Source organism: Miniopterus schreibersii (genome assembly GCF_964146895.1).
Source record: "Miniopterus schreibersii genome assembly, chromosome: 4".
NCBI classification, from domain to species: domain Eukaryota; kingdom Metazoa; phylum Chordata; class Mammalia; order Chiroptera; family Miniopteridae; genus Miniopterus; species Miniopterus schreibersii.
This window is the reverse complement of record NC_138105.1, coordinates 40,151,521-40,172,551: the sequence shown is the minus strand read 5'-3', so window position 1 is coordinate 40,172,551 and position 21,031 is coordinate 40,151,521. Positions and strand designations below refer to the sequence as shown.

Here is a 21,031-nt window from a genome sequence, read left to right as displayed (position 1 = left end):
TTCAAAACAATAGGCACTAATGTGATGTGTACCATCCCAGAGGTCAATGGTTAAAATTCAGTTTTATCACAGTATGTCATGGTACAATGACAAGATGTCCTTAAGTAGGTTACTTCAAATATGAGCATGACTTTAAGTAAGGAGAGGTTATCTTCTTTGGTTGTTAAGGCTTTGTCCAAGGAAATGCTGATTCCAAATACTCTTTTCTTCTCTTGGATCACTCTCAGATTATGTGCACTGATTTTGGATTTTGGATATAGAGCCTCTTTAATTCTAATAGCCCTACTGGAAACAGTCATGTAAATCATATGATCAGTTTTCTGTCTTCATAATTTGAAAACATGTATAAAAATGTGCCCAAATTGATAAGCTGCACCAAACAGTCTCATCTCTTTACAGACACAGCTTTTATAGCTTGCTAGCACCTTCATTAACCTACATGTCAGGTTCATTTATACTTTATGAACTGCTATAAATCAGTCATTGTTCTGTATGTTTCTCTGAGAGAGAAAATCTTAGGAGGCCACGCTTACCAATTCTCCTGTGCTCAGACTCCTACTTCTGCCGGTCTGTGTTCTATAAATGATTGTAACGCTCTGACTTGTTTAAAACTCCGGTGGGAGAGTGGAAGATTTTAGTACATCTTCTTTAGTATTTTTCCCCTCTACATGGTATGCAGGGCCAGCTAAAGGGAATACCAAGCATGGAGGTATATTTTTATATTTCATCTATTGATAAAAAATATTGCTTCATACAAGCTGCTAGATAACCTTCAAGAGACAAGAGGAGCAACTGCTAAGAATTAGACAAGGCCTGTACTGGCCCTATTTTGTTGCCACATTATCCATTTATTGTCATGTTCTTGATTCTTAGGCTATGATACTTTCCTTACAAAACATTGCATTCCACTGAACAATAATTTTGGGGACACTTTCTAAGCACAAGCCATTGTGCCAAGTGCAGGGAGAGCACAGTAATAGCACAGTAATAGCGACCATTTTTTCAGCATCTACTATCTGCTTGCCTCCCTACAAACAGTAGGCCATGTTTTTCTTACTACAACTCTATAGGATAATGATATTAAAAATAGCTAACATTTATTGAGAGCTTATTTGCTCCCCGTACATGATTCTAAATAATTTATATAAATTAACTACTTACTTGTTATGGTGAGATAATTGCTGTATTATTATCTTTGTTTTATAGGAAAAAAACAACAACAATGTAGACATGAATAGGTAAAGTAATGAGCCCCAGATTTGAACCAGGAGATCTGAGTACAAAGCATACTCTCCCATATTATAGAGAGATCAAAAAGCTAAGATTCCTAATGGTTAACTTTCCAGAGATCTTATGGAAGTTGAGTCACAGTCAGAGTCCAAGTTGACTTTTTTTCTGATTCTGAAGCTCCTGCTTTTAACCATTGGCCTGTATTCCCTCTTTGTTGATTCCTGCTTCCCAAGGATTTCCAAGAGTCAGTGAGACAAACAGTTGTCAGGCCAGGCAGATTGTGATCAGGGCAAAATACCGGCATAAGTCAAGAACTGTGGAAGGACTGTGCAAGCAGCGATTGACTCTAACTGTGGTATTGGGAACAACATCTCAGAAGAAGTGGCCTTTGGACAGTTCTGGAAGGATGAGCAGGCTTTCATTTGGTTTGAGAAGGAGCATAAGGGACAATTCAGGCAAAGGGAGTACCTAATACATGAAACAAAATCCCAGTTGATGCATTTAATGCTCATTTACATTTCCCTCTTTATTACTTCTAATCCCACTCTAAAAATAAATTAAGTCTCTAAAATCCTCTTGCAATATTTTATAATTGTTGCACACATATTAGGAATTTGTTTTAAAATTCTAAATGAACACAAGTCTTTAAACATTGTCTTATTGCTAGCAAATTGTATTTAGGTATCAGGAAGAATTAATTGAGTCATTGGCATTGGGGATATGCTAAGTGAAGCTCAGAGAAGGCTTCGGCTATGCTGGTTGGACACTACAGACTCTGTAGCCATGCCATGCTCCTGAAAATTGCCTACCTGCGCAGAGTTTGCACACGCAGGAATCATCCCAGTGTGTCTGTCTTTGAGCTATCTCAATCTTGACAGCACCAAATAAATAGTGGATAATACAGATGTCTCTTGATATCTGTGGGTTTTTGTTCCAGGACCCCCTTGGATACTGAAATCCATGAATGCTCAAGTCCCTTATGTGAAATGATGCAGAACAATGAATACGATTGGGTCTCCTCAAATTCCCAGCCCCCAGATGGAAAATATTGTTTTCAATTTGAGGTTGGTTGAATCTGCAGATGCAAAACCTGCTGATATAGGGGCAGACTGTCCTTTTTAAGAGATATTTTCCAAAACAACCATTTATCACAACACAACAACACAAATAATAGACAACAAATAGAAATCTATTTGCATTTCAGGCTCAGATTTCAGTTTATAACTTTCTAAGGCCACGTGGCTAGGTAGCAACAAAGACAGAGTTCAAATCCTAGCAGTCAGGCCTTAGAAAAATTATACAATGTCTCTCTGCTTTCTTATCTGTCAAATGGGAAGGATATCCATATCTAACGATAAAGTTCTTGTTAGGATTAAATGAGTTAATATACATAAAGCACTTACACTGGCATCTGACATGCAATGAATGATTGGTTAACCTTTATTGTTTTGAATATAATGTTGGTTGAATCACTTCATCACAGTGAATACTTCCTGGAGCAGGGGGTCTTGACATTACACTTTTGAGCATAATAATTGCTGTCACTTCTGGAGAAGTGTTAGGCTGTACCCTTTTCACTTTTTTTATCTCTCCTCCTACAACAGACTTCCTGCTATTCATGTTCACAGATGAATTCAGTCTCTTGCCCAAGGGCATAAGGCCAGGGAGTGGAGGAATATAGATGTTAACTCCAAAGGCCATGTTCTTTGTGGTTGGTTATTAAAAGTACAGGAATGGGAACGGGAAGACAATAAGAAGTTATCTAAGACCGGCATAATGTTTTTGTAATGCTGAAATAATTAGAGATTTTATTGAAAGAAGAGAAAAACGAACCAATTAGAGTTTCTTAACAGGTTTGTCACGTGGGTAGTGGTTTCTGGGGACTGAAGATGTAATGTGTGCTATGGTCAGAATACAGCCTGTTCTTATTGACACTGGTCTAAGTTCCCGCTCAGCACTTGTCAGGAGACAGATACCTGACATCAGTTAATAAGTGAGAAGTACATAACATATCAAACTTCTCTTCTTCTTGCTTCCTTTTTGCCACTACTGTATCATTTAACTGAATTTTGCTGTGATGAATTATATTTATTCTTCTTGTCAAATTTCTTTCTGGGTAATATATCATAGAAGCTTTTAATTGAAGGAGGTCTTTGACCAGGTGTAACTTCATGGGCCTACATTGATCGTTCCACGTAGGTTTAACAAATTATTTGTTACAGTTTATTTTTTAACGTTCACTCTCTAACTTCTTTATCTGTGTCTTTCGTCCGTGATCAACATGCGCCATCCAGTTTCTTTCTTTTTCTGGGTGATTCACCTAATTACAGTCTTCCCTCCATTGTCTAATTCCTGAGAGTGGCTGGTGGCTGGGTCAGGTCTACCTTTGCAGCATCTATTGCTACGTATGAGTAATTGAGGGATCAGGCCTACCTAGGGGCTTTGTTTGTTAGGTGGCCTTGCTCTGTGTAAAGTCAAAAGTGGCCGAGGTTATGATGCTGCTGTCTGTGTGGCTGAAATTTGTCAGTCAGCCTTCTTGTTGAGCAGATGGTATCCGAACGTATCCTACTGGGCACCATGCCACGGGGAAGAGAGGAGACCTAATGGAGTGGAGCGCAGGATTTCAAAAAAGCCCTTCTTGTTTCCATTGTACAAAATAGCAAAACAGTTTTTTCCCAAAGGCTTCTTGCTTGGGCTTTGACCTTTTGCAGCTGGCAAAGGTGGTGCTGTTTCCATTTCACAACAAAGATACTGACTCTCGGAGGGATTCAGTGACTTGCCTGCAGTTGAGAGCCTTGCCTGGTGGGAGAAAGCCCACACTTTTCAAGGGCTCTGCCCCTTACTCCTGCGTGACCTCTACTTTCCTAGTGACACAGATTGCTCTCTGCTGTTACTTGCAGTGGTGAGGTGGCAGAAGTCAGTTTAGGGGAAAAAAAAGTCCCAGGTAAAAACTTGTTCAATTCAGCATATAAGGTTACCCTATCCCAATACTTAAAAAAGTTAAACATGATCTCGCTCTAAACAATTTCAAACATAAATGTTAAATAACATCTAGGAGCCTTTGTTTCCAAAATTTTTAACTCCTGCCCTCATTTTTCCATGGAGATCTCTACTCCCATTTTCAACTGGCTAGTAGGTAGCTCCACTGGCTCATCTAGGAGATACGTTATGCTTAAGATAGTTAAGACCTGATTTTTTTATTCTCTTTCCTGTTCTTAAAAACATTTTCTTCCCCCTTGATGCCTATCTCTGTAAAATACTTCACCATCCATTCAGTTAACCAAATCCCCAAACTTAAATCTTTCTTAATTCTTCTTTTCCCCAAACTTTACATCAAATCCATCACGTCCTGGACTTTTTGTGTTGAAAAAACATTCTGAATTTGAACACCTCTCTCCATTACCATGGCTATGTTCAGTTCTAAGCCACTATCACCTCTTACCCAGGCTGATTAGGACAAATTAGGGTTGGCCTTGTGGGTCTCCTTGCATCTGCTCTTGCCCCTGCGTAATAATCTCTGCCAGAAGACCCAGAACAATCTTTTCAAAGTATAAATGTGTTTGCTTCACTTCCCTACTTAAAATCCTCCACTGGCTTCCATTTCACTTAGAATAAAATTGAAATGCCTTGCCACATTCCACAAAGACCTTGAGCACGCCATTCTCACCTTGCCTGTGCTAATCTGCTCCCCATGCATCCACCTCACTGGCCTTCTTTTTGCTTCTCTAACAGGCCAAGCCTTCAAGTCTTTGTATTGCTGTACCCCCACCTCCAAGCTGGTTCCTTGGTATGTTTAGGCCACAGCTCAAAGTCACCTCATCAGAGAAGCTTTCCCTGATCCACACTCCTCCCAAATTCTCAATTTAATCACCCTGTTTAAAATTCTCACTAAATTATTCTTTAAACTTCATGTCCCCCTAGATTCTAAACTCCGTCAAATAGGGAACTTGGGTTCTTGTTCACCGATATGAAACTGCCACCTAGCATCATGTCGGGCACATTTAGACAGTCAGTAAATACCCATGAACTGAATGCATGCGAGGATGCCTCTGTTCCTCTCAGGTTTCTTCATTAAATAAATTTACATATGTAGATATACCTTGGAAATGTTTTGTAATTATTACTAATACAGTTGTTTGTAAAAAGCAATTTATTTGAAACTTCTCAAGGAATACAATTATTGTTTAACCACTGGTATTTTGTTGTTAGTAAATTATATTAGGAAAGCTAGAGCTTACTCCCCTTGGGGTTCTTCTAAGAGAACTGATGAGGAGAATCAGTCATAGGCAGAGCTGAACAAGTGAGTTCTGTAACCAGATGGCAATAGCTGACGACAGCTTACCTGCGTAGAATTCTATACCCGAAATTCTTCACAAAGTAATGTTAAGATGTCTGCGTTACAGCATCTTAACAGCATCGGGAAGCAAGCAATTTTGTTATGGAGATGCTCTTACCAACGTACGTATACACACAGTAAGAAGCACAGCAGATAACCAAAATACTAGAAATGAACTGGGGTCCAGAGATTTTAGGTCACGTTTCAGTCGGTAGCATATAACCCTGAGAAAAGGCAGTACAGGGGCAGTATTGAGGGCTGAGTGCCATGCTGAGAGCATTTGCATCCCAATTCTGCTACTGGCTACTTGTGCAACTCTGAACAATTTATCTTTACTGGCTTGTTTTTTGGGCTGAATGAGGTAGTGCACTTAAAGCACTAAGAGTGGTGCTAGGTGTATACGTGACCTGTTAATGGTATTATTCTAACTGCTATCTTGGGTTAATCCCTTACCCTCTCAGAAACTCTGATTTCTTATCTGTAAGCTGTGGATAATAACTCCTATTTCATGGGGTGTTTGAATTAATATATGTGAAAATGAGAAGTACTTTATTAATTAATACATTTTTAGGAATTTAATAAATCTTTTTTTTTCACATATTTAATTGGATCTTCACACACACTCAGTGGGAATAACTATAATTTTCGTCCCCATTTCCAGATGAGGACACTGAGACTCCATCACAAATTTAAAGTCACCCAGTCAGGACTATAGTCTCTGACCCTGATCCTTTGGGTGTTTACTACACCGAGCAAGGAAGAACTACCACGGAGACCTTCAAAGAGAAGGTGTCTCATATTCTTACCGTCCCCAGTCTACCACAAGTCCTGGAAGATCTGAGAAGATGGTTCTTCTTTCAATGAATTCAGGCAGTGTAGTCTCCTCTTTTCTCTGAAAAGTCCTGTAGGCTGGGGCTCTGAAGCACTCCCCACTCACCCGGCAGGCGCTCTGCTGAGCTTTGGGTTTGAACTGCTCTCCTTGGAGATCCCAAGTATTCTGAGACCTGCTCTTTGTTCCCTTTGCCTCTGATTCTCGTAGAACCACTTTCTCCCACTTTCAAGTTATCTGATCTACATCGTTTTTGACATAGTGTTAAACTCATGGCTTTTGCTCTGAGTAGTAGATCTTTTGTGCCCTCCAGCTAGCCCACATTTGTCTTCTCATCTACAGACTCAGCTCTTCCCCTCTTGTCCTATGTCGCCCGGATCACCAGTCATTTCTAGCTTTAGCTTATCCGTACCGACCTCGCTTCATTTCCTGTGAGTCAACAGCCCTCTGATGGAAGAAATGACTCCCCTAAAGCTATATGCTGAACATGAATATTGAGATTTTCTATTTTCTACAGGAAAATCACACATATGATTGACTCAAGAGACTCAAGATAAACGGGAGTTATCTTTTTCAAGTGCTTCAAAACTTGTCTTCCCCCAAAGAATGTCCTAGATGGAGACAATAAAATGAGGAGCTAATTACCCTCTCAGAACCATCTGTTACTCCCACGCTTCCTTTCCCCCCTTATTTCCCACTCTGTCTGTGCGTGGCTTTGATTTAATACTTCCAATTGGCTTGTAAAATATTTGGCATTAGAGGGACAGCAATTTCATAAAAGCACCTAATAATTCCTCATATAATTATTAAGCCCAATATATTTATAGGAAAAAATTACTGAAATTTAAAAAATTACCTTAAGAACCAACTTCTAAAAATTAAGCTCATATGTGCCATATGAGCTTATATATGTGCATATTAAGCTCATATGTGCTCATATATGCTCATATATATATATGTGTATATATATATATATATATATAGCAGTTCTTCTAAAACATTTTGGTTTTGGAAAGCTTATCTAAAAATTGCTTCAGTCAGGATTGGGTGAAACCCAGACCATGAGTCTGTGTGTTGTTCTTGAAGTCATCTGATTGAAAAACTACTTCCCAGATTGCTTACTACTTCCTGCCCAGACAGACGGACCTCAGATTCCCTCAACAGAGAATCAACTCCTGAAGGCAGCATTCCAGGCTCCTATTTCCTTTTTGCTTTCTCAAACTCCCAAACACCTAGACATCACTTTGTGTCCTCCGTTGGAGTTCAACAATTTTGAACACATGTCTCTTTCCTGCCACCCCGCCTGTAACTAACTGTCTCCACCAACCACACTGGCTTCATCTTGGGGTTTGGAAGCAAGTCAGGGAAGCAGCCCCTTCCCACTAACCCACGTGCACTGCTGGATCCATTGATGGGCTCTATGCTCGTCCTGAACGGGAATCCTGTCGCCCCTGGTGAAGGAACTGGTGGTTCTGGAAAAACGTTGTCATCTGGGCCTCTGAGAGGGTAAAAGGCTTAAGGTTGTTGCCCATGTTTCTCTGTCTTACTTCTGCAATCCTACTTCTGACACTACAGATTTCCATTTACTGACTCACTAAGATTTCTTTTAGTATTCAGAGGGACCAGCTCCCGTTCTTGGAATAACATTTCCATTCGTTCTTAAGCAGCACATATGTTCCTGCTGAAAAGAACAGCGGAAAGCTGCAAGCACTTGTTTCTGAAGTGGAGTGTGGATGTGGAGCCCGCACACAAAGAGCCAAGCCTGTGCGCAACATTAGGCGGTGATGCCCCACCGATTTGGAGCTTACTGCATTTAGAGTGGGACATCAGAACCAGGAGAGACGCAAGCACAGGCCTATTTTTAATTCAACGGCTTGAGGAGAGAGTCTCAGCCACCTTGGTAATATTCATGAAACTAAGACAAAATATAATTTTCTGAGGCTCGACGTGAGAGAAGCTGAGGGAGCCTGGGACAAGCTGGAGAATGGGAGTCTTCTGGTACTGACAATAGTGATTTAGACCAAATTTGTTCTTTTCATATGCAAATATACTGTCTTCTGTACAGCTGGCATCTTCATTGCTCCCAAACACAGACAATCAAAAAGCATTTCCCAAGAGCACCATCGTCCCAGGCAGAGGTTCCTTTTCTCTCTCTCTCTAGATTCTTCAATGATCCTGAAATTGACAAACGATACTAAGCGGCTAGTTTATTTTAGTATGAATAATGTTCCCAACTAAAGAAGTGAATATCTTCTCAGCCACTTTTTGTAAAAAGCCAACATGTTTTTATTCAATACACACAGATCCACATAAAATATGGTGGCATATTTTTATATTGTCCTGTTATGGGGGAAAAAGTAAGACATTTTATTTCAGGTCTTATTTCTCTTTTTCTGAATCTAAGCTTTTTACATCAAAGAAATCAGTTTAGTTTATAAGCGAATCCATTGAAAAGAAATTTAGGAGCAGTGGTGCTCAAAAGCTACATCTCAATGTAGCAAGAATTCTAGAGCAGTGCTTCTGTAACAAAATCTCTTCAATTCCCTCTGGCAAATTATTACCTATCCTCAATAACTCTGTCATCTGCTTTCTCTCCATGACATTAGTCTCATCCTTTCCTCAAGTTTTATTTGAATTTTATTATCAGAGTGTTGAGAGTCTTAAAATTCTTGTTACAAAGTGAAATCACCACTGACCATGCAGAGGATGAGACAGGGCAGATGATGTTACTGACAAAGTATTAACTCAGGCTGCCGAATGCTGAGCTATTGGTAAAAAATAAATAAATAAAAAATAATCTTCATCCTTGAGCCATATGTTGTGATCTACAAATTTGACTGACTGATTAATTACAAATATGGATACAGAGCTAATGGAACTATGAGGTAGCAGTAAGCCCATTGTTGCTCTGGACATGATCTAACAACACAGGCAAAGTGTAGGCCTAATGCCACTTGGCACATAGTAAGTGTGCAGTAAATTGTGCTTCCTGCTCCCTACCCCCATAGTATTAGCAAGCTTCATGTATAATCTTAAATGAGAATAGCCTTAAAATTGGTATGATATTAGCATTTTATTGTAGTAGTATAGGAGCAAAAAGATCTAGCATTATTTTAGTATGTGTAAGGAATTCTTTCATTAGGATGACTTTGTATGTTTATTTAGCCTCTCTATGTGTGTGAATGTGTGTATGTGTTGATTCCTTATCTTTGAATATTAAATACTGAATTACTTTTTATCCCCTGACTTTCTGGGAACCTAAAATTAATGGTGCTTGTTCAAGTTATGTGAGTAAATTTATTTTCTTGGAAAAACCCTAATTTTGAATTTGTAATATTAACATTTTGAATTCAGGGCCTTAAAAAAAACAAAAGAAAAAATAATTCCAATATTTTAAATCATTTTTCCACACCAACTTTTATACATTTTTTTCTTTTACCAAAAAAATATTGCTTATGTAGGCAGCTATGCATGGTTCACATATTATTTAGGGAAGCATGTCTTAATTAAAATCTCCCACACAACAGTTAAGGGGGAAAAAACAACACATTTTGGTTGTATTTCTATAAGACTTTAAAAATGGTTACTGAACTGAAGGGAGAAGTTGTGGTTTGTTAAGAAAGACATATTCCTGGCCCTAGTAGTCCCAAGTCTTGTGACTATGCCAATGATGACTTCGATAACCTCACCTTTCAGATTGATGAGAGAAATATATGTTAGAGAGGATGTTTGAGATGGCAGAAAACACAAAGGAGTAATACCAAATCAGAAAAATTATAGGAAATAGGCTTGATCAGTTGAAAATAAGCTAAAATAAAGAGGGAGGCAAAACATTGACACTCAGCTCAATCAATTAGAGACTTGCAGATTCTACATAGGATACAGAATGAAATGGAAGGATATGTGGGAAAGGCTGGCTATAAAGCAGCTCAGCATGATAGACAGCCACTTTTTCTAAGAAATAGCCTTAAGAAAATATTCAAGAGTGAATATTGTTCCTAACTACTTATGAAGTTCTCACCGTGTGGATGTTAGTACGAGGCAGGGACACTGTGTGTTCAGTTGTTTTACTACACACAACTGAATTACCACGCAACACAGTGCCCCGGGACTGAATCTACTCAGAGGATCTGAACTGTCAAGGTCGAGATCCTAGTCTTCAGAAAATTGCTGTCTCAAAATTCCTGAAAAAAAAAGGCAGAATAAAAGACAGAAAGGCAGAAGAAGATTTTTAAAGGGGAAACATTTTACAAAGGCAAAGTACGTAGAAAGAGGGACTATTAGGCTTTTTAAGAGTTACATATATCTTTTAATGTAGGATGTAAATTGATTTAATCTAGATGTCATCGCTGGTATACAGTGGTAAGTGGGAAACCATATAATGAAGTCCAGTCATTTACTGGACCGGAAATGTAACCCAAATAGTTGTACAATTGATCAGCAGCATCTAATTTTCTGAAGTACAAGGAACAGGATATATATGTGACATCTTTTAGAAAACTGACCAAATGTTAAGAATTTGAAAGTAAATAAAAAACTGTTTTGCAGTTTGGGGGAGTCTTACCCACACCACAGCCTTAGGGAAGTGGCTGATTCTCTTCGTGGTAGAAGGAGAATGGTGATGTTGAGGGAGCCTAGACGCCAGACGGCTATTTCCCCAAAGCCCTGTTTGTATAGGGCCACTTGTCTATTCAGAATGTCTACAGCCCTCTGTCTGTACCTTGGCCTTCTTTGCCCTTGAGGGACATGGATTCATGTCTTGCATTTTCCCCATGAGTAGTCTTTAAAGGGTATAAAGGTGTGCTTCTACCATGCTGTTTTGGGATCTAGCTGTAACATTTCTTTTTAACTGTAAGAAAAAAAAGCTTTGTTAGAATTAACAGTCTTCCTTTCTGAAGAAGAAAATGTACAGAGCAGAGGAGCTTGGCCCTTTGGGACACTTCAGTTTTAAGATAATTCCTCCCGATGGGCTGTTATCCTCAGAGTAAAGTAACTTACTACCTAGCTAAACCCCTGCTTAGAGGGTGAGTTGACCATTTACATGTAACACACCTGAGGTCAGACAGAAAACAAAGCTTTCTGCTATTTTTGGCTTCTCGTTTGGAGGTGCCTAGTTAGAGGTGAAATTTACCAGCGTGAGTGTGCCCATCTGGTTGCACAGAAGGTGGTATGTTCATGATACCCATGATTGCTGAATTTAACAAATAATCCAATAAAGGCTTTAAAAAAAATTTCTCACACTTATAAAAACAAGAAGGTACAAAAAAAGTCATAGGTTTATATCTAATAAAATGCTTTTATTGAAAAAGAGTAAGGTCACACAAAATCCGGACCAACCTAGAATACCTTGAGCACATAATTCTTATGAGAATATTAGATAGAGCCCTGGGCAGTGTGGCTCGGTTGGTCGAGCATCTTCGCACGCACTGAGAGGCCTCAGGTTCGATTCCTGGTCAGGGCACATGCCTGGGTTTCCGGCTCCATCCCCAGCAGGGGGTGTGCTCCCTAAAGTGCTGCACCCTCATCTCCTCTGCTTGTGGCCATTGCTTTGTCCTGGGGCAGTGAGGATAAACTTTGTTAGATGCCACTAACACTGAGTGGCCAGAAGAGATATGAAGTGGACTGAGGCAAGAAAAATGACCTGACTTCACAGAAGACAGAGTTCTTACGGGGAAAGAGACAGTTGCTTGGAGTGGACAGGGAACTCCCCCTGCGCTGGCAGGTCACAGCACTGCTGCTGTGAAAGCCTGTGGCAGGTACCTTTGCTTATCTGTGCGCCCCACATGCAGGGCAGGTCTTAGAACTCTGAGGATTTGGCCATTGCTGCTGTTTTCAAAGGCACCTGAAAGACCAGTTGTGTTCCATTTCGAATTGATTATTCCTGGGATTGAGCTCTTGGCATGATTTAGAAGTGTTAGCTGAATGAAACAAAAACTGATCTTTTACAAAAACAGTATTTTTATGTAGATAGAATATTAACTCCGTAAGAACCTGGAAGACCCTGCTCTTTAACTTCTGCACTCTCAAATATTTGAAGAACTACTGGGCAAAAGATGATCTGTGCTGTCTTCCCAAAAACCCAGGTCGTAGCTTTAAGCATGTAGAATAGAGGTTGGCAACTTCTGGTTCTTTGACCAGATTTAGTCACAGATGTATTTTGTGTGGCTCTTACAAGCTTTAGCTCTTATAGTGACTGGTATTTCAAGCTTTAGACAAATCCTCAAATCCAGCCACAGTGGGTTTACATTCCTTCAGGCAATGACTTTGAATAGAGGTCCCCTCTTCTGACGCAGCCTACGCTTTCCAGTTGGCTCAATGCCTGGCTCTCCCCTGAGATATGAAGCTCCATTTGTTTTTATCATTGCACTTCTACTGAGGATTCCCTTCTAGCAGAGTGGGAGCATCCTGGCTCCTGTACAAATCTGAGCTAGAGACGCCTATAGGCATCTCACTTACAATCGCTAACAATAGGAAGTGGACCCTCATATTGCTAGTAATTATAGCAAAGTTAACAAGAAAAATTGTCTCTTGTAGCTCTTTTATTTTTCCTAAAGAAATGATCAAATTATAATATCTTTGAAAAATTTACTCGTTACATCTATATTGTTATTTTCCCCCTTTTCAGTACCAAAAAAAAAAAAAAAAGTTAATTCAGTGGATGCAAGCACATTTGAATGCCAACCTGTCAACGTCTTTTGTATTTTCACTCTTCTGGGCTCTGAGAATACTTTCAAATAGCTCAGTCCAAAACAAAGCCAGTAAAAAGGCAGAAATAAAAGTAAAAATGTACCAATGAATGATCGATTGTGGAGAGGCATTTATTCATCACTACTCATTTGATTCGAGAATTCTTAAACAAACAAACAAACAAACAAACAAAACCAGCAGAAGCAGGCCGCTTAATGCAGGTCACTCAGAGAGCAGACTTTTGCTTGGGTAACAGGCAGTGGTAAGTATGGCTGGCAGACTAATAGAATCTTTTTTGATTTCTAAAAACATATTTTTAAGCTGCTTATTGGCTACTGAGTAATTCCTGTGCAGGTTAAACTTGACTATGACCGAGTGAGTAATCTCTCCATGAAGCGATGCTATCACTCATCATTTATCACCCATCCAGTGGGACAGTTTCAGTATGTACAGATCCATGGTGACTGTGGGTTTCACTTTATGAAATGTAATGACTCATGTACTGGGTTTGATATTTCCAAAGAAATATTGGTCCTGATGACAGCTTTTATGGGGCTGCCTGAATATGACTGAGTCAACAAAAAATTATTTTACAGAATTACACAACAGCAAATATTGGTAAATGTTGGTATTAGTGTTGCTAAATATTAGTATAATATTAGTGAACTTTATTTTGCATAGGAAAGAAAATCCATTCATAAGAAGGGCATAATTTCTTCCTCACTTCCACCCTGAGAAATAGGTAGACATTTGAAGAAATTGTGTGTCTAAGAGTTTGGGACTTAATGTCACATAACTAGGAAACAGGGAATCTGGGATACAGCTCAGGAATTCTGACCCATATGAGGGTCTTTGCATGACATCCTGCTGCAGAACCATTAGGGAGCAATACCTTCTCTGAGCTGTTGAGGAGAAAAGAGATATGTGTACCCCAAGATAAGACTTGAGTTGTTTTCTATACCTGGTTTTAGTTATAGACTTTAAAGAAACTCAAACTGCCATTATTATTGTTTATGCTCCATCAGTATCGGGGTATCTGCAAATTGGTTTGGACAGAAGATCTGAGTCGAATGGAGCTTTTCTCTGTTTTTATTAGGAGTGAGTCTGAGAGTTTCTCTGACAAAACGGAGAACGGCGGCTCCCTGGGAAATAACCACAGCCCATACTCAAGCCTGATAAGAAATTAGAAAAGGAGTCACTTTGAGCAAAAGTGTCATAAGGTAGCGATGAGGCTACAAGCAGGAAGCGTGCAAGACACATGGGTTTGAAACAAACTGACTCCAGCTTTAATTCCAAGGACAGATAGATGTCGTGATCAGTAAGCGGAGAGACAGCTGACACTGAGCAGAAAACCAAGAGGGTGATAAAATTAAGCACATTCGTAAGGCAAGTAGAGGAAATGATCAAAATAACCACCAAAGAACAGTCAAGTCTAAATCTAACTTTTTTTTCCTTCTTCCTGTGATATGTTGACATTGTTGAAACCTTTATAAAGCTGTAGATCTCTTGCGCTGGGTGATAAGAATCCTGGTAATGGGTCTTCCAAAGAGCAGGGCCATTGTGCGGGAGAGGAGTGCTGGGCTCCAGGACAGAAGTGCAGCTAATGGTGCGTGATATAAGCAAACTGCCAGAGTCTAGTAAGGTAACTGCGAGCGCCTAGTCTTTCTAAGCTGCTCGTTCTTATATGCAAACCTGAAATAATTCAAAGCACCCTTTTGAGGAATAGAGAGAAGAAATACCAAGATGCCTAAGAAATAATGTGGGTTAAATAAACTGTAGCTACCCCCCCCCCCCCCATGCTTCCCTAAGCTAGAGCATGCGGTTTAAATGAGGAAAAATGATGACAAAGTACCACACGGGAGTAAGAGGATCTCAAAATCTGACACGAAGAAGTTAAGTGAATTTTGCCCAGCATTGCTTAGCTGGTGTAACTGGAGGAAAACCAGGCTCCTTTGGTTCCAAAGCTCCTGCCATCCCCGTTCTGCTTCTACAAAATGAGATGATCTGTAAGCAATTGAAAGGTGATAATTACCTTTGCTTTCAAGTCTCAGAGTTAAGCCTTAGTTTCTCTGTCCCAGTAGCTTAAATCACCGCCCTTCCTTCCCTTCCTGCGCTGGTCAGGGGCATGGGGTAGGCAGGCTACGCAGCCCAGCGCATTCTAGGCCTGAACCCAGGACCCGGCTACTTCTCCGTTTCCCCGTCACTGCTGCAGCCTGCACCCAGCCTCCCCCAAGACTAACTTGAACCGCCTCTGGTGAAGACACTTTGCATCTTACTTCAAGATGCAACTGTGGGTAGTAAAATCACAATTTCAAAGCCAAGGGAGGAAACACAGTGAGAGGAAATATTGGGCTTGCTGCAAAGGAATCTTTTTTTTTTAATTTTTAATTTTCCTTGATCAAATTATGAGAATGATATATGGGAGGAGAAAATATTCTAGTAAATATGGTATGGTGAGGAGAGTCTGTAATATGAGCCTGGTGTCTCAAGGGAAAGTTCTTACATTTGTGGCCCCTGGGCAAGAATTTAACCCATCTTTATTCCACATTTCTCCCTGCCAGACTTGGCTGGAATTCCAGACTGAGGGCGTTTTTTTTTAACCCTTCCTCCGCCTTTCTCTTGTGGCTTGTGTGGCGCTGTGGTGGGCTAGCCTCTCCGCCCAGTCTCTGTCCCTGTGCATGGCTATAGGAGGTTAGCTCTAGCAAACAGCTAGGTAAGGAGCAAGTGGGCACTCCAGCCTTTGAACTAATCCAGCCAGTGTCAATACCAGACAGCTAGTTTCCTGGGTATGGCCTGACCGGGGTTACTTAGCCTAAGAGTGTGTATTTAAAGCCCGGGATTTAATGACTAAAGTCATTCGAGCCCCTGAGCTGTGTGTGCATAGTCACACGGTAGAGCTGGGATCCCAGGGCAATCGAGACTTGCAAGAGCTGCAAATGTGGTCAGTGGAAATGAACTCTCAATTGAGCTCCGCAGCACGTGACTTCCTATTTCTGTAAGGTACTTCCAAGGGACTTCCTCTGTAAAATCAGCCCGCGTCTCCGGAGATTTCATTTAGCGCCGTAGCTAAGTTTTTAACTTCCAACTCGGGACAGGAGTTTTCCCTGAGATACGGTGTCAGTTTCTTCTCTTTCTCTTTGCCCTGCCGCTGCCAGCATGCAAGGATCTGGTGGCTCCTGTCCGTGATCGGAAGCTGAACACTCTGGTGCAGATCTCCGTAATCCACCCGGTGGAGCAGGGGCTGACTAGATACTCCAGCACGGAAATTGTGGAGGTGAGCATGCTGTGCGCGCCTGCATTCCTCCCTGGGTCTGAGCGAGCTGTGTCACTGTCCCCTATCATTTCCGAAAGCATACCTGGGGTCATTCAGCATGCCTTGGTGACTTCCCAGAATAAACACATGGGGGAAGAAAGTGCCTTTTTCATAAGAGACCTTATTTTTACTTAGTATATAGAAAAATTCCCACTTTGAATCCTCCAATAGAGTGGCAAATAGAAAGAAAAAATATATATAAATTTTAAATGAAAATGGAATGAATGTTTATCCTTTGGCAGGGGTGGGGGGAGGAGGGGGGTGGAGAAAGTCATAAAGTACCCAGAGAAGTTTAAACCTGCAAAATATTTTTCTGCCTTTTTCATTTTTTCCTGTGTTCTACAGTCTGTCTATGGAAACGATAATCTCAGCTGTTCGCGTCTGTCTTTTGAAAGGACGATGTTTTTCAAAGAAAGGTCCATGATGATTTTGAAAAACTCAGGTTTCTAGGCAAAAGGTGTAAATACTACTCATCAGATGAGAGATTTCCTACTTACATTTATTGTTGCTAATATAACATTTAGTATGTCTCGAGAGGAAACTCTTTATTGTGTTGGATCAAATTCAAAAGAGGAAGTGTTTCCCTTTTGATTATTTTGTATTTATCACACACATTTGAACATATGGGACTAAAGACAGTGCGCTCTGAACGCCTCAGCTTTGCCTGCCTTTCTCAGACCTGTGCGCCCCGTCCGCTTTGAATGGGGAGTTGCTCTGCAAGAACCGGCCTCAGGCCAGGCTGGCTCAGGGCTGCCCTGCGTCTTGATGCCGTTGGTGGAATAAATGATTCAGACTGAACGCCTCTCTTTCTCTAATGGCAGTGACCCAGGTCCTGCACACAGCCCTGAGTCTGTCCTGTGGAAACTTTGGGCTCCAATGCTTTGGGTATAATTTGTAGTGAATGCTGTAGTTGAACAAACAAAACTAGTCTCATTCATATAAAAAAAACTTGGCTGCAATTGTAAAATGGTTCATTTATAGGAAATACATTTTTAAGCATTATTCCAACGTCATTCTTTTTAAAATATTGTGAAAATTTTAAATAAACTTTATTTTGACACACTTCAAATTTTTATATTTGAATATATATGTGTCTATGTCTATATATATATATATATATATAGTTATATAGTTATTTTGGGGCTGTTTTATTTACTTCCTGCTCTAAAGTGTCTGACACAGTGAGGAACAAAAATAGTATTTACTGAGTAAAGAGAAGAAAGAATGAATAAACATGAATTACTTGGGCTTTTAGAAATGTTCATAGACAATTGGTTTGCAAAACTAGTAAACATCTCAATAATATTCAGCAATACAGGGCGGGGCAAAAATTAGGTCTACAGCTGTGAGTACATGAAGCATAGAGTTTATTCTTGTATTGTTATTAACTATTATATTATTTTCCATGTGAACAACTGTAAGCCTACATTTGCCCAGCCTTGTATATTTAAATTTAGATATAACATTTAGTTTTGAATGTCAGCTCCTAAAAATGAAATCTGAGACACTGAGAGATCCTGTGCACTGTATTCCGAGCTAGTAAATTTCATGGCCCCAAATCCATCATATCTACTTTCTTTCATTAATTAGTTTTCTAATCGGTCTGAGGAGAAGAAACAAAACAGCGGATCATCTACAAACAAATGGGCATTATCAGAGCATGGCTTTCAATGGAATCAATGCAGAAAGGAAATAAATGGACAGCATGTGCTTTCCAAATGGTTCTTTATGAGAAAATTGCTTCATCTTAATTTGATCAGTCAATATCTTTGCTTATATGCATAAATTACAGGTTATGTCCTTTAAATGTATTCTAAGTGGACTGACAACTGACCCCAAAGAAGGGTTCTGCATATAATGAAAATAAATCAGTTTTCAAGATTATTAGCAGCTCTGACCAGGAGGCAGGGCCATTTACTATCAACAACGCTATCAGTACTTTGGGGCCTTGGGCCATATATTGTTGCCTATGAGCACCGTTTGGTAGTTCAGATCTTTCTTCATAGAACTATTTCCTAGAAAAACAAACAGACCCAGACACACTTTCTGCATGCTGCCAACTGCAGTTGCCGCCTTATTGAATCAAAGTTGTCTGCCTGTGCTGTTTACAGGGAACAAGGGACCCACTGTTTCTGACGGGCGTCACATTCCCATCTGAGTATCCCATCTATGAGGAGACCAAAATAAAACTCACAGTCTATGATGTCAAGGATAAATCTCATGATACCGTAAGTACTTGTACTTCTTTCTTTCTCTGGGAAAAGGAGTTATGCTTTTCCAAACTTTTGTGTGTGTGTTTTTATTGTTGTTTTACATAACTGGCATTTTTCAAAGAGGGTATTTGTGCTGTGTTGATGCCTGTCTTCTGTTTATAGTTTTCTAGGATTATTCTTTTCAGATTCATTTGGTTTAAATGCCAAATTGGCAATGGGGTAAGAGTAAAAACTTCCAGAACAGATTTCTCTCTTTTTCAGGAAGGCTGGCTTGATCTCTTGGTTTATATTTTTGTTGTTGTTTTAAGAAGTTGCTGAAGGTGTGTTACTGTGGGTAGAATGTGAGTGGAAAAAATTAAATAATGGTTCAAAACTGCTTGGATATTGGAACTACTCGAAAATGGGATTGACAAAGTGTTCAACTTTCACCATTTATTCTTTTACATACTCTATAGAGAGAAATTCCCTCTGTGTTTCCTGAAGTTTTTCCTGGCATCAAAGCAAACAGAGGAGGCGATGGAAGCACTGGGCAGAAGCTTTAATCTGTTCTTTTTGCGTGAAAGTCATATAAAGTCCCAACGGCTATTTTGTCCTAGATTCTCCAGTCTTCCCACCTGGTCTGACTTTTCCTCCACTTGATCCAGACCTCGTGAGTAGACAGTTAAGTGCGCAGGCAATATCTCTAGAGGTCTTTCTTAAAATTTCTGGACTGGAAAGAATGCTGTTGGATAGGCATTGGCAAGGGGGAGATTTAAAATGAGCCTTCTCCCTTTAGCATAAACTTAGTCTGTTTTCAAGGCAGGAGTCTCGATGGTCAACAGTGAAGCATTAACCAACCAGGAGACACTTTGAAGGCAGGTGGGCCAGCAGGTTCCAGGAGAATTCTGGATGGAGTTCAGGGATGCTGCTAGACCTAGGGAACCACACAGCAACTGGTCCAAGGGAAACTTAGCTTTAAATTATGCCTTCACTGAGGCATTTGTCTTGCCCCCGACTCTTTCTTTCCTTTCCATTCTTTACCCTAAAATATATAGCATAGATGGACAGTGGGGGTATTTAATAGAGAAAATATTCTATATTGAAGGAATTTCTACTCATCTTAGTCCCAGAAAAGTTCATGTCTTTAAAATTGCAGCAGAAATGCCCAATCAAATGCACAGCATGTATGTGGAACAGAAATAGCTGTGGTGGTCTGGTACATCTATTTATTACACAGGCTCACTGGTTCCTGTTATATTTACTAGCTTTGTGACCCTGGGAGAGTTAATTATCTGTGCCTCTGTTTCTTCATTTATAGTATTTACCTGGTGGGGTTGTTGTGAGGGTTAAATAAGTTAATGTAGGTAAAATATTTAGAAGACTAACTGTTATGGATTAATTAATAAGTGTAAGTTGATGCTTTTATTGTTGTAATTGTGCTGGCTGCTGCCTCACAGTCCCTCAGGGCATATTAACTAAAATCTTTTTTTTTTTTTTTTTTTTTTAATTTACTAACTTTATTTTTTCTTAAGTGGCACTATATTTATTATTTCTTACTTCCTTGAAGAGGGGAAAGACAAAATATTTTGCAACGCAAAACTGGGGTTAAAACCGGCAACTAAAAATTATTTGCTTGTGAGTTTTGTTTTGTTTCCTTTCCATTTTCCTTGATTTTTTGAGGTCATGTGTGGAAAAGGAGTGGACTGATCTGGATCAGGTTGATAGATTACGCACAAGGCTATGTGCAGATTGATGGCTGTCCCTTTTTATTTTTTGCCTTCTGCCAGAAAAGGGAGAGAAATGAAGGGACCACGGAAAGATCATAAAGTTGGGAAGGCGAGAGAGGTGGTTCAGATGGATTTGGGGAGGAGGTGCTATAACTGTGCAGAAGAGTAATAAGCAGAGAAACGAGCAGGATGACAGGGAAAGCAAAGCAGTAACTGTGGGCTTTTATGTTCTTCCAAGCACATGATCAGATTCAATCTTCCCTCCAGGCCCATAGGCAGGGCAGAGGATACGGAAGGGAAAGGGTTATAGAAACACTATACTACAGGAATGAAAATGTTGCCCCTATACTCTTGGGTTTGATGTCTTCAGAATATCAGCATTAGAAATATTAAACACCAAAGGTATTTCTATCCCCTTCAACCTCCCTCATTCACAATGTGCATGTATGTTAATGCTTTCGGGATAAAAAATTTGCTTACTCATTAATTATGCTTTTTGTTGACTTCTATTTCTGGAAACTAATTATTTAGGGTCTTTTACAGACATTCTTCCTTGATCAGAGGTATTATCACATAAGAGTATTGGATGAACTGGAATCCCTGCTGTGAAACAAAGATTTGTGAAACTTGAACATACTTGAGAAAAGCAACCGGCTTTCATTTACCAAGTGCTGTTAATTAAGGCACAGCCTCTTCCTTAAAATAACTAACAATTAG

General features: G+C 39.9%; 1 protein-coding gene across 4 annotated transcripts in view; it reads left to right on the top strand.

Moving 5' to 3' along the window:
- The window catches only part of INPP4B (inositol polyphosphate-4-phosphatase type II B), a 528,611-nt gene that overhangs the window by 265,299 nt on the left and 242,281 nt on the right, over window positions 1-21,031 (top strand). For all 4 annotated transcript variants that reach the window (XM_081135695.1, XM_081135696.1, XM_081135693.1 and 1 more), the window contains 2 exons: window positions 16,238-16,356; window positions 18,507-18,623. In XM_081135695.1, the coding sequence (XP_080991821.1) occupies window positions 16,238-16,356; window positions 18,507-18,623 (236 nt within the window). The remainder of the gene's footprint in view (window positions 1-16,237; window positions 16,357-18,506; window positions 18,624-21,031) is intronic.